The 17,029-nt window shown below is 46.2% G+C and overlaps 1 protein-coding gene, 1 non-coding gene and 1 pseudogene across 3 annotated transcripts in view; all 3 read right to left on the bottom strand.

The window, feature by feature from the left end:
* The window catches only part of PTGR1 (prostaglandin reductase 1), a 38,931-nt gene extending 22,635 nt beyond the window's left edge, over window positions 1-16,296 (bottom strand). The window contains exons 1-3 of one of the 2 annotated variants that reach the window (XM_069575439.1): window positions 16,118-16,296; window positions 8,040-8,152; window positions 6,725-6,840 (exon numbers count right to left, since the gene is read on the bottom strand). In XM_069575439.1, the coding sequence (XP_069431540.1) occupies window positions 6,725-6,830 (106 nt within the window). In that variant the 5' untranslated portion in view covers window positions 6,831-6,840; window positions 8,040-8,152; window positions 16,118-16,296. Of the gene's footprint in view, window positions 1-6,724; window positions 6,841-8,039; window positions 8,153-8,376; window positions 8,519-16,117 lie in introns of those variants that run through there. The other variant, XM_069575438.1, reaches the window with a different exon arrangement.
* On the bottom strand, window positions 3,088-4,573 carry LOC138433217 (pleckstrin homology domain-containing family A member 1-like; annotated as a pseudogene).
* On the bottom strand, window positions 12,197-12,299 carry LOC138434797 (U6 spliceosomal RNA). Its single transcript, XR_011254878.1, has one exon. It is a non-coding gene; the product is annotated as a U6 spliceosomal RNA (small nuclear RNA).
* Window positions 16,297-17,029: the final 733 nt, after the last annotated feature.

Genomic DNA, 17,029 nt, shown 5'->3' with positions numbered 1-17,029 from the left:
TTCTGCTCGCCAGAGTGTGGAGGGGCTCACTCTGGCACTGACCAAGGGTGCAAAAAGCTGCTGTTGTACCCCGAGTAGAAAGATGGGACACAAGAAATCGGCCAGGTCTCAGGAAGTAACGGGCTGCTCTGGCAAGGTCATCCTCAAGCTCTCAAGGAGCGAGACATGTGGGCAGCAGAGACCGCGATGGCCCCGCAGGAGGAGTTGACATGACTGTTACTGGGATCACCGTCTGACATGGCAGGCGCCCTGGGCTCAGCCTGCCGCTGGCTTCCCCGGTCAGTTTTGACCGATGAAGTGGCCAGGGAGCTGGCATCCCCGGAGCAGAGCTCCCACCTGGCCGCTTGCACAGTGGGTGGGCAGTGGGCACAGGCTGGTCTGGTGGGCTAGAGTTGCGGTGGAGTGGCCTCTGCCTTAGAGGCCCATGCCAGCTGGCTCCAGGGAGAGAGCAAGAAAGGGCCCATCACACTTTGGGTAGGCCACTATTACAAAACTACATTTAGTCAGGTTACTCCCTAGCTTCTTGGCTTGCTGTTGTCTGACTCTTTGCGACCCCATGGACTGCAGCACACCAGGCTTCCCTGTCCCCCACTATCTCTCTGAGTTTGTTCAAATTCATGTCCATAGACTCGGTGATGCCATCCAGCCATCTCACCCTCTGCCAACCCCTTTTGCCCTCAATCTTTCTTAGCATCACGGTTTTTTCCAATGAGTCAGTTCTTCACATCAGGTGGCCAAAGTATTGGAGCTTCAGCTTCACCATCAGTCCTTCCAATGAATACTCAGGATCTATTTCCTTTAGGACTGACTGCTTTGATCTCCTTGCAGTTCAAGGGACTCTCAAGAGATTTCTCTAGCACCACAGTTCAAAAGCATCAATTCTTCGGTGCTCAGCCTTCTTTATGGTCCAACTCTCACATCCATACATGACCACAGGAAAAACCATAGCCTTGACTAGATGGACCTTAGTCGGCAAAGTAATGTCTCTGCTTTTGAATATGCTATCTAGGTTGGTCATAACTTTTCTTCCAAGGAGTAAGCTTCTTTTAATTTCATGGCTGCAATCACCATCTGCGGTGATTTTGGAGCCCCAAAAAATAAAGTCTGACACTGTTTCCACTGTTTCCCCATCTATTTCCCATGAACTGATGGGACCAGATGCTATGAACTTCGTTTCCTGAATGTTGAGCTTTAAGCCAACTTTTTCACTCTCCTCTTTCACTTTCATCAAGAGGCTTTTTAGCTCCTCTTCACTTTCTGCCATAAGGGTGGTGTCATCTGCATATCTGAGGTGATTGATATTTCTCCCGGCAATCTTGATTCCAGCTTGTGCTTCTTCCAGTCCAGTATTTCTCATGATGTACTCTGCATAGAAGTTAAATAAGCAGGGTGACAATATACAGCCTTGACATACTCCTTTTCCTATTTGGAACCAGTCTGTTGTTCCATGTCCAGTTCTAACTGTTGCTTCCTGACCTGCATACAGATTTCTCAAGAGGCAGGTCAGGTGGTCTGGTATTCCCATCTCTTTCAGAATTGTCCACAGTTTATTGTGATCCACACAGTCAAAGGCTTTGGCATAGTCAATAAAGCAGAAATAGATGTTTTTCTGGAACTCTTTTGATTTTTCCATGACCCAGAGGATGTTGGCAATTTGATCTCTGGTTCCTCTGCCTTTTCTAAAACCAGCTTGAACATCTGGAAGTTCTCGGGTCATGTACTGTTGAAGCCTGGCTTGGAGAATTTTGAGCATTACTTTGCTAGTGTGTGAGATGAGTGCAACTGTGCGGTAGTTTGAGCATTCTTTGGCGTTGCCTTTCTTTGGGATTGGAATGAAAACTGGCCTTTTCCAGTCCTGTGGCCACTGCTGAGTTTTCCAAATTTGCTGGCATATTGAGTGCAGCACTTTCACAGCATCACCTTTCAGGATTTGAAATAGCTCAACTGGAATTCCATCACCTCCACTAGCTTTGTTCGTAGTGATGCTTTCTAAGGCCCATTTGACTTCACATTCCAGGATGTCTGGCTCTAGATGAGTGATCACACCATCATGATTATCTGGGTTGTGAAGATCTTTTTTGTACAGTTCTTCCGTGTATTCTTGCCACCTCTTCTTAATATCTTATGCTTCTGTTAGGTCCGTACCATTTCTGTCCTTTATCAAGCCCATTTTTGCATGAAATGTTCCCTTGGTATCTATAATTTTCTTGAAGAGATCTCTAGTCTTTCCCATTCTGTTGTTTTCCTCAATTTCTTTGCACTGATCACTGAAGAAGGCTTTCTTATCTCTCCTTGTTACTCTTTGGAACTCTGCGTTCAGATGCTTATATCTTACCTTTTCTCCTTTGCTTTTTGCCTCTCTCCTTTTCACAGCTATTTGTAAGGCCTCCCCAGACAGCCATTTTGCTTTTTTGCATTTCTTTTCCATGGGGATGGTCTTGATCCCTGTCTCCTGTACAATGTCACGAACTCTCCATAGAAGTTAAATAAACAGGCTGACAATACAGCCTTGTCATACTCATTTCCCAATTTTGGACCAGTCAGTTGTTCCATGTAAAGTTCTAACTGTTGCTTCTTGACCCGCATACAGGTTTCTCAGGAGACAGGTAAGGTGGTCCTGGTATTCCCATCTCTTTAAGAATTTTCCACAGATTGTTGTGACCCACACAGTTAAAGGCTTTCAGTTCAGTTCAGTTCAGTCGCTCAGTCATGTCTGACTCTTTGTGACACCACGAATCGCAGCACGCCAGGCCTCCCTGTAGTCAATGAAGCAGAAGTAGATGTTTTTCTGGAATTCCCTTGCTTTCTCTATGATTCAACAAATGTGGGCAATTTGATCTCTGGTTCGTCTGCCTTTTCTAAACCCATTTTGTTCTAGGCTTACCAGCTTATAAGAGAGGACAGCAATGATGCAGGATACCATATGCATTAAAAGCCATTTCCCCTTTATGACTGGTGAGAAGCCTTGTGAAAGAACACTGAGAGCAGATAAGGCAGGTCAGGCTCCACATATTTCTACCTTACATACACATCACTGACCGGAAGGCTCATGTCCTCCAAGTCCACAGGGTCACAAACTTGTTCCTGAGGGCCATTTTTACTTTGAAGTTTTAGCAGAGCTTGTTCAGTCACTGTGGAAGCTGGTTCTTTTGGAAAAGACAGTCAAGCCTTTGAAGTTCCTTGGCTTGACCTTGGCAAGAGATTCATAAAATCCTCCCTCCAAAGGGTTGCTGCGAGAGGCTGTGGAATGTGGGGTGGCTGCCGCAGCACTGGCAGAGCGGAATGCCTGTTTGGATCCGGAAGGACTGTTGGATGCTCTTCTGTGTATACAAATTTCACAGCCTTCTTCCTGCGGCATAGAAGACACAGATCTGGGGGTCCTATGGCACTACAATGGCACCCAAAACTGCTTGCATCCAACTGTGCCATCAGCCTGCACATAGAAAGTTCAAGATGATGTTACAGTCTCAAAGAGGGTATCTCTCACCATCCTGTCACTTAGTTACATTCCTGGACTTGATGAAGCTCTTTAAGTGGCTGTACCCAGGGAGGTTCCTTTTCCAGTTCACATCTGAAGTAGGCTATTGTGTCTCCATCCAACCGAAAATATCTTCTCTTTCAGTTTTTCATCACTGCTCCTTGTTCGACATAAGAACCAGCTTTGATCACTGCACTGTCTGAAGGCAGTTTGGGAGTAAAGTAAGGAAGATGGCTTTGTGACCACGTCACCTTATTTCTGTCAATAGTTTCACCACATTCGTTTACTTCTTTTTGCTGAGTTGGGGTAACAATGGGCACACCACCAACAGTGTCAGTTCTGTAAGATATTTGCTCCTTTCACATTCACCTTGGTGACTTGGGTTATCAGAATGAGGCTGTGATGGGCAGCTGGATGGGAGAGAGGCTCAAGAAGGAGGGGATATATGTATACTTGGTGGCTGAGTGGTAACGAATCCGTGTGCCAGTGCAGGAGATGTGCTGTCCAACCCCTGGGTTGGAAAGACTCCCCCCCCTTCCCCCGCCCCCCCAGAAGAAAACAACAACCCACTCCAGTATTCCTGCCTGGGAAATCCCACGGACAGAGGAGCCTGTCAGGCTACCGTCCATGGGGTCAGAAACAGTCAGACAGGACTTAGCAACTAAACAACAAATAGCTGATTCACATTATTGTACAGCAGAAACCAACACAACATTGTAAAGAACTTACCCTCCAATTAAAAATAAATTTAAAACAAAGAAAAAGATTAATACCTTGTTTTGGTACTGTAATTTTTATAGCTTTGTTCACCACATTTACTCATTCTAATAGATCCTGCTGATCACTGACTTGTAAGAAATATTTTCTCCTTCCTGCATTCACAACAAAACAGAACTCAGCCTTTGGCCTTAGTTGCATCATTGACCTTTGAAATGTGGGTAAGTTTAATGACTCCAACAGTGATGACGGGTCCAGAAAGCAGGTTGTGTGGATGATCCATGTACCAAACAATATTCTCTTCTCTGGGATCCAGTATGAAGTACCTCGGAAAAAAATTCCCACTGTTTTCATTTTCTTCACTGTCTCAGTTCAGTTCAGTGGCTCAGTCGTATCCGCGATTGAGTCGTATCCGCGACTGAGCGTATCTTTGCGACCCCATGAATCGCAGCACGCCAGGCCTCCCTGTCCATCACGAACTCCCGGAGGTCACTCAGACTCACGTCCATCGAGTCAGTGATGCCATCCAGCCATCTCTAAGAAACCACAAATGCGGTTCTGACAAGCCACGTAAAGCCTTTTCCAGCTTGAACATTACACAGCGCCCCGCCTATCCCTCGAGCCGCCCAGCGGGCTTCAGCGAGCTCTGAGCTCTACCGGCCGCGCCTCTCTCTGACCCGGCGCCGCCGCGATTATCGATTATTGCACCAGTCTTCCTGTCAGCCCTTGGCCTGGAGCACCCGCGCAGGCCCGCCCCATGTCCCACAGGTACGGAGCTTCGGGTTGGGGAGCGGGGAAACAGACTGCTCCCCCGAAGGCTCCCCCACGCACTGCGCACCAGTGCCGATGCAGCCAAGATTTCGGAGCCGGCACTCCCTGTGCTTTCTCTTATATCTATTTACTCAGCATTCATTTCATGCTTTACTTAGATTATTTTCTATGATGTTCTGAACAATTATTGTTTCCATTTTATTAAAGCTTAGGTTAAGCATCTTGCCCAGGGCCCCATTTGTAACTGCTATGCCACAGGGCTCACGTAGGGTTTTATTGTCAGCCCATTAGTATTTTACAATGCACGCATTTTCCTGGAGTGACTCTCATGCACCCATCCTCTGGAATTTTGATTCTGGGTTTTGGCTTTTGCAACCTAGATGGATGGATAACAGTAACCGTGTTAATTGCATGCCTGTTGGCTACCCAAAGCTTACCTACCTGAAAACAGCCCTTAGCAGATGCTCTGAAAGCTCATCTCCAAACACGTGATGGGATGCCTTGCCATTTTTCTCCCTTCGACTTCCTCAGGCTTGCCTCATCCCTCCAGTTCCCCCAAGGGAATGGGAGGCCCCTCAGTGAAGAGGCTTTCCCCTCCTTGTTTGCTCCAGGGATAAGTCTGAGCTTTGCACACAGCTGCTAGGCAGTGCAGCCCCACTTTTACCATGGGACTCACTGGGACAGAGAGGGAATCCTCCCCCATGGCTGGCCAAAGTCAGGAAGAACCATGCCCCCAGGCATGTGCTGCAATCACCAAGGAAAGAAGAGGGATCCTCCAACATGACATCGAGGCTTCACAGAGACAACCTTGGAAAGGTCTCTGCGGTAGATGTGAAAGGGCCACAGATACTACCCATCCCTGTGTGGGAGCGTCTTTGCCATCTTCCCACCAAAAAGTCTATGATGGGACCTCCCTAGTGGTCCAGAGGTTAAGACCACGTTCCAGTGCAGGGGCTGCAGGTTCAGTCCCTGGTCAGGTAGCTAAGATCCCATATGCCTCTCGGCCAAAAAACCAAAGCATAAAACAGAAGCAATATTGTAACAAATTCAGTAGTTTAGTAGTTAGTAATTTGTCACTCAGTCGTGTCCAACTCTTTGTGACCCCATGGACTGTAGCCTACCAGGCTCCTCCCTCCATTGGATTCTCCAGGCAAGAGTACTGGAGTGGGTTGCCATTTCCTTCTCCAGGGGATCTTCCCGACCCAGGGATCGAACCCGGGTCTCCCACATTGCAGGCAGACGCTTTAACCTCTGAGCCACCAGGGAACCCAACAAATTCAATAAAGGCTGAAAAAAAAGGTCCACATTAAAAAAAAAAAATCTTAAAAAGGAAAAAGAAGTCTATGGCCATACTATGAATTTGGGCTTAGCTATGTGACTTGCTTTGATGAACAGCATATTAGCAAACAGTCCTTGCATATTGGAGCTTGCCAGTTCCTGCTGCTCTAGATTTATGAAATCACAGTAATAAACAAAGAGTTCAAACCAGCATGTTAGAAAGGCCACAGAGAGAACTGAGGAGTGCGCCCTCAGCAGAAAGCCAGTTAACATGACATGTGAGTAACGCCGGAAGGAACCATTTAGCCCAGATAGATCTACAGAATGCTTGCCAACTTAATCCTGCCTAAACTGCCAACCCACAGAATCATGATCTAGTAAATGATTGTTTTAAGTCTATAAATGTTGGGGTGGTTTGTTATTCAGCAAAAGTGAGCTGACACAGTCTCTTCCAACTTCAATCTCCTGAGTATGACTTACCTCCATCTTTTAAGGGTGGGAGTTCAACTGTCTTCAGTTCAAAGTCACTATGAGTCGGGTAACCTACAAAGTGTTTCTTCAGGGTCCAGCTCTTTGCATGAACCATCCTGAAGCTCCTAGAATACAGTGAACATGTATTCAATGTCATGATGTGACTGATTTCTTACAGCTCCCTGAGTGTTGCCCAAAGGCAAACAGAGGGTTTACCCATCATCAGCTTTCTCATTTAACCTCAGTCATGTTTATCTAGTATTCATTGTTCCTGCTGCTGTGCTAAGCACGGCCTACTTACCTCATTTTACCCTCATAACTTCCCTGTAAGAGGGGTATTATTATCATTGCCAGGGCACAGTGTACAGATGAGGAAATGAGTCTACCTTAGAAATCTCCAAGGCAAGTAATAATATTAACCCACACAGACTTTTCCTGGCCACTGCTAAGGCTTCCTTAGGAAGTGAACAGATACCTGGAGTGCAAATATTCCATTTCTCTCCTCATATGAACCTAATTCTAAGAAAAAGCATCAAACACAAAGAACCTACTAGAACTCCATGCACGTCTTTCAGACACAGCGCTGCCTTGTAAGACAAGCAGTCTCCAAAACTCCTGACAGCCACTGGGTGGCGATGCTGCTCAGCCTCATTTTCAAATGCGCGTTTTCTTTGGCAGCAAAGAAGAAATCATTTGCCTGCACCCAAGGCCAAGAGAAAATTCAAGTGACCCCGAGCTCTTGGGCCAGAATACTTTGCTTGGAGCGATGTAGGTGGTTCGAGCCACAACCTTACTGTTCCTAATTGCCTTTCCCCTCCAAAAAGGCAGCCGCTGAGAATTTTGGACTCGCCGTTAAGTCCAAAAGCACCCCTGGAAGGCGGACGACCCCAGACGCAGGCGAGGATCATGAGAAGTCCCACCCGCCAGAGAATGGGGACCAGGTGAGATGCTCGGTCCAGGATCACTCACCCCCGGATCCCGCCTCCTCTCCTTGCCCATACGCGGGCGTTAAACTCCTGCCTTTCTTCTTCCACACTTGTGCCACTTTTGCTGTCCCGCAAGTTCCTTGCTAGCCCCCTCCCCGGTGCAGGGGGCTACGCCTGCACCCCAAATGCTGCCAGGCCATGCCCTTCTCTTAGGCAGCCATCTGCGATCTCTAAGAACCCGCAGGGAGCGGGAATATGGCCGGGACATCCTGCTTTCAAATTTCCTCTGAGTCTTGCACTCAGAGGTTACCCAACATTAGGAGAGGGCGAGCACCGGGCAAACGCTGTGCCATGGCGGGTCTAGGTACCCTAGAGGTGGTGGGGAGACGTTTACTTACGAGTCTGCAGGAGCCACTTCCTGAAGCCGGAGGTTGGGACTGCGGAGCAGAGTCGCCGGAGCAGAAATTTAGGGCTGGTCTCAACAGTGGGTGGGGCTTCTTCCAGGGCAGGACTGTTGGGACAGTTTACAGGAGTGAAAACCAGGGTTCCAGGAGAGGGAGGAAGGGAGGGAGGGAGAGAGAGAGAAAGAGAGAGAGAGAGAGAGAGAGAGAGAGAGAGAGAGAGAGAGAGAGAGAGAGAGAGAGCGAGTGAGCGAGCAAGCGAGAGAGACAGTGTGTGTGTGTGTGTGTGTGTAGGGGGTTCTTGCAACATTAAAAGCCTCCATTGGAGCCCTACCCGGGTAGCACTGTATTTGCATCAGTGTCTTAAACCCACTGCAAGAGGCTGCCTGGGAACCAGCCGTTCCCCAGCCTCCCAGGCAGGGACGAGGAGTACAAAGGCGGGTCCCCTAGCGGCCTGAGCCAGAGAGTTCTTCCTCAGCCTTGCAGCTTTCAGTTCAGTTCAGTCCAGTCGTTCAGTTTCTGAGTCGTGTCCTACTCTTTGCGACCCCATGGACTGCAGCACGCCAGGCCTTCCCGTCCATCACCAACTCCCAGAGTTTGCTCAAATTCACCTCCATTGAGTCCGTGATGCCATCCAACCATCTCATCCTCTGTCTTCCCATTCTACTCCTGCCTTCTATCTTTCCCAGCATCAGGGTCTTTTCAAGTAAGTCAGTTCTTCGCATTAGGTGGCCAAAATATTGGAATTTCAGCTTTAGCTCCAGTCCTTCCAATGAATATTCAGAACTGATTTCCTTTAGGATGGACTGATTGGATCCCTATGCAGTCCAAGGGACTCTCAAGAGTCTTCTCCAATACAACGGTTTAAAAGCATCAATTCTTCGGGGCTCAGCTTTCTTTACAATCTAACTCTCCCATCCATACATGACTATTGGAAAAATCATAGCCTTAACTAGACGGACCTTTGTTGGCAAAGTAACGTCTCTGCTTTTTAATATGCTGTCTAGGTTGGTCATAACTTTCCTTCCAGGAGGTAAGCGTCTTTTAATGTCATGGCTGCAATCACCATCTGCAGTGATTTTGGAGCCCTCCAAAATAAAGTCTGCCACTGTCTCCACTGTTTCCCCATCTATTTGCCATGAAGTGATGGGACCAGATGCCATGATCTTAGTTTTCTGAATATTAAGTGTTAAGTCAACTTTTTCACTCTCCTCTTTGACTTTCATCAAGAGGATCTTCAGTTCTTCTTCGATTTCTGCCATAAGGGTGGTGTCATCTGCATATCTGAGGTTATTGATAATTTTCCCAGCAGCCTTGATTCCAGCTTGTGCTTCAACCAGCCCAGCATTTCGCATGACGTACTCTGCATAGAAGTTAAATAAGCACGATGACAATATACAGCTTTGACACACTCGTTTCCCATTTGGAACAGGTCTGTTTTTCAATGTCCAGTTCTAACTGTTGCTTTCTGACCTGAATATAGATTTCTCAAGAGGCAGGTCAGGTGGTCTGGTATTCCCATATCTTTCAGAATTTTTAAAAAGTTTCTTGTGATCCACACAATCAAAGGCTTTGACATAGTCAATAAAGCAGAAATTGATGTTTTTCTGGAACTCTCTTGCTTTTTCAATGACCCAACGGATGTTGGCAATTTGATGTCTGGTTCATTTGCCTTTGTTAAAACCAGCTTGAACATCTGGAAGTTCATGGTTCACATACTGTTGAAGCCTAGATTGGAGAATTTTGAGCGTTACTTTGCTAGCGTGTGAGATGAGTGCTATTGTGCGGTAGTTTGAGTATTCTTTGGCATTGCCTTTCTTTGGGATTGGAATGAAAACTGACCTTTTCCAGTCCTGTGGCCACAGCTGAGTTTTGCATATTTGCTGGCATATTGAGTGTAGCACTTTCACAGCATCATCTTTTAGGATTTAAAATAGCTCAACTGGAATTCCATCACCTCCACTAGCTTTGTTTATAGTGATGCTTCCTAAGGCCCACTTGACTTCACATTTCAGGATGTCTGGCTCTAGGTGAGTGGTCACACCATCGTGATTATCTGGGTCATGAAGATCTTTTTTGTATAGTTCTTCTGTGTATTCTTGCCACCTCTTCTTAATATCTTCTGCTTCTGTTAGGTCCATACCATATCTGTCTTTGAGCCTATCTCTGCATGAAATGTTTCCTTGCTCTCTCTAATTTTCTTGAACATATCTTTATCTTTCCCATTTTATTGTTTTCCTCTATTGCTTTGCACTGATCATTGAAGAAGGCTTTCTTATCTCTCCTTGTTACTCTTTGGAACTCTGCATTCAAATGGGTATACCTTTCCTTTTCTCCTTTGCCTTTAGCTTCTCTTCTTTTCTCAGCTATTTGTAAGACCTCCTCAGACAGCCATTTTGCTTTTTTGCATTTCTTTTTCTTGGGGATGGTCTTGATCCCTGTCTCCTGTACAATGTCATGAACCTCCATCCATAGTTCTTCAGGCAGCCTATCAGATCTAATCCCTTGAATCTATTTTTCACTTCTACTGTATAATCATAAGGGATTTGAGTTAGGTCATACCTGAATGGTGTAGTGTTTTTCCCTACTTTCTTCAATGTAAGCCTGAATTTGGCAATAAGCAGTTCATAATCTGAGCCACAGTCAGCTCCCAGTCTTGTCTTTGCTGACTGTATAGAGTTTCTCCATCTTTGGCCACAAAGAATATAATCAATCTGATTTTTGTATTGACCATCTGGTGATGTCCATGCATAGAGTCTTCTCTTGTGTTGTTGGAGGAGGGTGTTTGCTATGAACAGTGCGTTCTTTTGGCAAAATTCTGTTAGACTTTGCCTTGCTTCATTCTGTATTCCAAGACCAAATTATCCTGTTACTACAGGTATTTCTTGACTTCCTACTTTTGCATTCCAGTCCTCTATAAGGAAAAGAACATCTTTTTTGGGTGTTAGTTCTAGAAGGTCTTGTAGGTCTTCATAGGACCATTCAACTTCAGCTTCTTCAACGTTCCTGGTGGGGGCATAGCCTTGGTTGATGGTTACACAAGGAGAAATAACCATTGCTGATGAACAAAGGCCTCAAGGAAGTCCCCACTGGTCCTCTGCTGATGGGTCTAACATGGCAGACCAAGGAAGGAATCTATCATTCACAACAGTCACAAAAATGATAACACATGGGAATATTTATAAACCTACAAAAATGTGATAGATTATTATGAAGAAAGCTTTAAGACATCACTGAGGAGTATAAAAGAAGACTGAACATTTGGAAAGGTTACCATGCTCTTGCACTGGAAGATTCACTATCAGTAAAACGTTATTTCTGTAGATCAATTTCTACCACCCCTTTTAATAGAGGAGGGATTAAATTGTAGTACAGTGGAAAAGATAGAGGAAAAAGTGTGTGATTGTGTGTGTCTGTGTGCATATGAAACCTCTGGGGAGATGAAATAAATTACTGATAATATGGTTTATCCCCAGAAAAGAGCAATAGTGGAAGAATTTAGAAAACTGCTCAGGGAAAGACAGGCTGAGAAACGACCTGAGAAAAGCTTAGGCTTTCATCATGGGCTGATCCCTGGCACAGATGCCTTATTTTGCAAATTCTGAGAAAAGGGAGGGCCTGATGTCTAGAGCTGCCACACTACACTAGTCCCCCATTTATCCATGGTTTTGCTTTGTGCAGTTTGTTAATAGCTGTCAACTGCAGCCCAAAGATATTAAATGGAAATTTTCAGAAATAAGCCCTTCATAATTTTTCCAATTGCGCACCATTCTGATTAGTGTGAGATTTCTGTTGTATCCTGCGGGGGATCCCCAACCATTAATTAATACCTTCTACTGCCAACATTCACCCATCAGCATCATCAATGTTCAGTGATCCAGGATCACTGAAAGCAGATGATCCTTCCTATGACACAGTATCCAAAGGTTGAAGTGAAGTGAAGTCGCTCAGTCGTGTCCGACTCTTTGCAACCCCATAGACTGTAGCCTATCAGGCTCCTCCGTCCATGGGATTTTCCAGGCAAGAGTGCTGGAGTGGATTGCCATTTCCTTCTCCAGGGGATCTTCTCGACCCAGGAATCAAACCCGGGTCTCCCACACTGCAGGCAGACGCTTTACTGTTTGAGCCACCAGGGAAGCCCCCCGCTCCAAAAAATATATATGGAACGCTTCACGAATTTGTGTGTCATCCTTGCACAGGGGCCATGCTAATCTTCTCTGTATCGTTCCAATTTTAGTATATGTGCTGCTGAAGCGAGGGTTAATAGTAGCCTAAATGTTCACACTGCCTACATCTTTCACCTCAGTTCATTACATAGGTATTTATCACTTCACATCATCATCATGCTAAGAAGAATGAGCACATTATAAAAAGATATCTTGTGAGAAAAACCACATTCACAAGATTTTTACTACAGTATACTATAATAACTCTGTTTTATCATTTTATTGTATCTAATTTATTTTTTAAGATATTTTTATTAACGATTGTGCTAGGTCTACATTACTGCCCACAGGATTCTCCAGGTGCGGTGAGTAGGGGCTACCCTTCATCATGGTACACTATAGCTGCCCCTTGGGGCAAAAACAAGACCAAGCGTTAGTACTACCAGAGGACCCATTTCACTCGGTACCGAGCATGGACCATAGCCCAGTTGGCAGGTCGGTGTGGGAGGGTTACATATACCGAGGTAGGCAGATGCGGCCAGCCCCAAGTGCACTGCCTATCCAATACCCGAGCAGGTGTGGGCACCCATGCAGCCCATATACCCACGGTGCTATGAGGACAAGGATTATACTATAGGCCTCTTGATAACCCTACTCAAGACTAACTTTAGCACAGAGGGACGGGGGGTTCCACACTGCTGGCTCAGTACCGTCCCTTGTCTCTGCACAAAAGAATGCAATTTCCCGTAATTCAGCCCATGCAAGCAGGAAAGCCTTTCCCACAGTCCATGCTCTCCCTGGGGGCAAGGCATGTGCTGCCATTTCTTCACATCTTGTACAATCAGGCGCTTAGTCTCATTGCAGTCAGCCATCTTCTGATGTAATCAGAAGGTGCTTTGTTTCCGGGCCCAGTTAGTCCCAGTTGGAGGCTGAATGTGCTGGGGAAGCCCCAGGGCGGCCCCCACAGGGAGTTCGGTGCAGACCCAACATGCCGACACATTCTCTACCATCAAATAGGTGTGTGCTCAATCTACAGTCATATCGGTCATGACACACACAGAACTCATGTTGCAGAACCCGTGGGGCCAGAAGAGCCACCGGCCGCATGTGGGGTGCCTTTATCTTCCATGGCCAAGTCCATTCCACCATCTGTCCCTGTGAAATCCTGGTCAGAGCCGGCAGCAAGATATTGCCTCAGGTTCCGTATCCAGGCCTTAACATAACGTCTGTTGTTACTTGCGACTGTATAGGTGTGGCATCACGGTGCAGGAGAACCTCCACAGGGGCAGCTCCACCCCTGTGGGGTTTCTCATTAAGGACCCGCATAGGGGAGTTATCTGATTTTGAAAGGCAAGGACACAGTCTTCAACTTATCTCTTTGGACACCATAGACATCAGTGAGTGCACTAGGGCCGGGAAACTGCTCTGACTTGCTGTAAAGAAGGCTGCATTCGGCCCAGCGTCAACCAGAGCCACTATGCTCCATAGACTAGCCTGTAACCAGTGAATTACAAGCTCTATGTGGGGCCTCAGGTCCCCACGTGGGGTCTTCAGGCAGACACCTTAAGCCTGAGAAGGTTAGAAGAGTTGAGCTCCAAGTACTACAGTAACCTTTCATAGGAAAAAGAAGAAAAGAAAATATGGCTATAGATGCAGAGTGTGTTAGTCGCTCATTCATGTCTGACTGTTTGCGACCCCATAGACTGTAGTCCAGTAGTTTCCTCTGTCCATATTATTCTCCAGGCAAGGATACTGCAGTGGGCAGCCATTCCCTTCTCCACGAATCTTCCTGACCAAGGGATTGAACCTGGGTCTCCTACATTATGGGCAGATTGTCTACCATCTGAGCTACCAAGGAAGAAGCTCAGATACATAGAAGTTGGTAGCTTTGACCACAAAATGACAAGGTCTCCAGTCTAATGGCTTCTATTCTCTCAATGAAGCATAATGTAAGTGTATCGCTTGAGGGCTGAGGTGTGAGAATAGAAGTGAAAGTATAAAACTGTTACCAGAGTGTGTGAGAAAGCAAGCTTACTGGAGAATCCTGGAGTTGCCGGACAGGGTTGAGTGGGCATACACATTGTCTGTGATAATGAAAGTAAAACCAACTAGTCTGGTTGTGTGGTTTTTCACAATGTCCAGCTGTTTATGGGGAGAAGTTGAAAAGTTAATAATTGGTTTTATTTGGGGCTTTATGCCAAGATGACCGATGGTCGAAGAAAAAAGCAAAGAAGCTGAAAGCATGTGCGAGGGAATAGTTTTCCTGGAGCATGTTGGAATCTTATCTGAACTGGACGAAAAATTAATGTCTACTATCACTATGGGCATTAAGTCCCCAAAGCCAAAACCGGGGAAAAAAGAGCACATTAAGGAATTCCTTGGTGGTTCAGGGGTTAGGATTCCAGGCTCTCACTGCTGAGGGCTGGATTGAACCCCTGGCCAGGAAACTAAAATCCCTCAAGCCATTTTGGGGGGTGGAACACCCCCCACCCCGCCGACAGGGAAGAGCATATAAATAAAAGAACCACATACAATACTGAATAAGGATATTAAAATTTTGTGCTCTGACAGCTCCTGATTACTTGTTCCTTTTTGGGTAAAAGGCATTCCAACAAGCCTGACAAGTGCAGTGAGGGTGTTAGTAAAAGAACACGCACATTCCATTTCAGCCTCACCCAAGACAGGCATGCCTAAAAGTGTCCAGGGAGAACCCTCAGCCTCTGCTATGAGGACCAACCAAGAGATGTTTCCTCTCCCAAGTCTTTCAGAGAGATCAAAAAATATAAACCACTTTCTTGTTGCTATTGTTTAGTTGCTAAATCGTGTCCGATCTTTTGCAACCCCATAAACTGTAGCCTGCCAGGCTCCTCTGTCCAGGGGATTCCTGGGCATGAATATTGGAATGCGTTGTCATTTCCTTCTCTGGGGGATCTTCCCAATCCAGAAATTGAAACTGCATCTCCTGAATTGGCATGTGGATTCCTTACCATTGAGCCACCAGGGAAGCCCAAACCTCCTTCTTACTGACTCGTTTTTCCTGGCCAAAAGCTTTTATAAATAGCTGAGCATGCAATAATTGGAGACCTGGGTTCGATCCCTGGGTTGATAAGATCCCCTGAAGAAGAGAACAGCTACCCATTCCAGGATTCTGTCCTGGAGAATTCCATGGACTATTCCATGGGGTCACAAAGAGATGGACACGACTGAGCAACTTTCACTTCATTCAGTAATCGGGCAGACAGATGGGGGCTTGTTATGAAACTCCATCTCCACCCATGCAGAATTTGGGAGGGCCAGCCCAGAGCTTGTGGGACACAGGCAGAATGAGATTGTCTCATGGACATGTGGAGATAAGGAGATGATGCAAAGGTGGAAATGTGTGCAGTAGACAATTAAGCATCAGGTACAAGATAAGGAGATGGCAAACAGAGACCTCAGGCTTCCCTGGTGGCTCAGATGGTAAAGAATCTGCCTGCAGTGCAGGAGACCCAGGTTCTGTCCCTGGACTGGGAAGATCCCCTGGAGAAGGGAAGGACTACTCACTCCAGTATTCTTGCCTGGAGAATCCCAAGAACAGAGGAGCCTGATGGGCTACAGTCCATGAGACTGCAAAGAGTTGGACACAACTGAATGACTAAGCTCACAAGCAGAGACCGCAGAACAGATTTCATGGCTTCAGAATGCCATGTAGGGGGATTCCCTGGTGGTCCAGTGGTTATGAATCTGTCTGCTAATGCAGGGGACATGGTTTCGACCCCTGGTCCAGGAAGATTCCACATGCTGTGGGGCAACTAAGCCTGTGCTTCATAACTACTGAGCCGCCACACCCTAGAACCCATGCTCCACAACAGGAGAAGCCATTGTAATGAGAAGTCTGTGAACCACAACTCAAGTGTAGCCCCTACTCACGGCAAGGAGAGTCTGAATGCAGCAATGAAGACCCATGGCAGCCAAAAATACATAAATAAATAAATATGAAACAAAAGAATGCCAGGCAGGAGCTGGGAGACATTTCCTGGGATGCTGGAGTCTAGTCCACAGTGATGTGGAACGAGAGTATCATAGGCCATTTAGATGACCTTGTGCCCACTCACATACAGCCTCCTACCCAGATCAGCATTAACAAAGCAGAACTAGATTTCCCTGGGTTCCCCACACTGAAAGATTTAACTCTGTACTTCTCAAACTGTACAATGTTCGTCTGAATCATCCACAGATCTTGTTTAAAATCTAGTTTCTGTAAGAGTAGGTCTCACATGAGACTTGAGATTCTGAATCTGACAAGCTCGTAGCGGATTCCAATGCTACTGGTCCAGGGACCACACTTGGAGGAGCAAGACTCCTGTACTCTTGACAGTGACCCATCTTCACAACCATTCCTCTATGTCCCAGGTTTTATGGTGAGTTCAACTTCTCCTGAGTAACATTCTCTTCTTATTTAACATGCCTTCATTGAATTTGGCATGCCGAAGAATAGCCAGAGATGGAATAAATACAACAGGTCCAGAGTTTTAGCCTTGGCCTGACAATTTGCATCCTTTGAAAGAACCCAAGTGACTGTCCTCCAGCTTCAAACTTGGCCACCATGTGTAAATCATGGTGGGAAAACCATGTTCACCCCTTGGATTTTCTCTCTGGAGCTGGTACTGGTCATCATTCTTCCAACAACCTTTGTCCCTCTGGAGGATTTCCTAGATGTCCTACTTAGTGATCTATATTCTCTTAAGAATGAGTCAGTCATCAGGAAGTTAGTGGTAGTGAGTGGGTTGAGGAAGTAACGGGACAATAGAGATACTCTGGAGGAAGACAGGCATTGCATGC

Source organism: Ovis canadensis, chromosome 2 (assembly GCF_042477335.2).
Source record: "Ovis canadensis isolate MfBH-ARS-UI-01 breed Bighorn chromosome 2, ARS-UI_OviCan_v2, whole genome shotgun sequence".
Lineage (NCBI taxonomy): Eukaryota > Metazoa > Chordata > Mammalia > Artiodactyla > Bovidae > Ovis > Ovis canadensis.
Note: the sequence above shows the minus strand (reverse complement) of the source record. Positions and strands in the feature narration are given on the sequence as shown.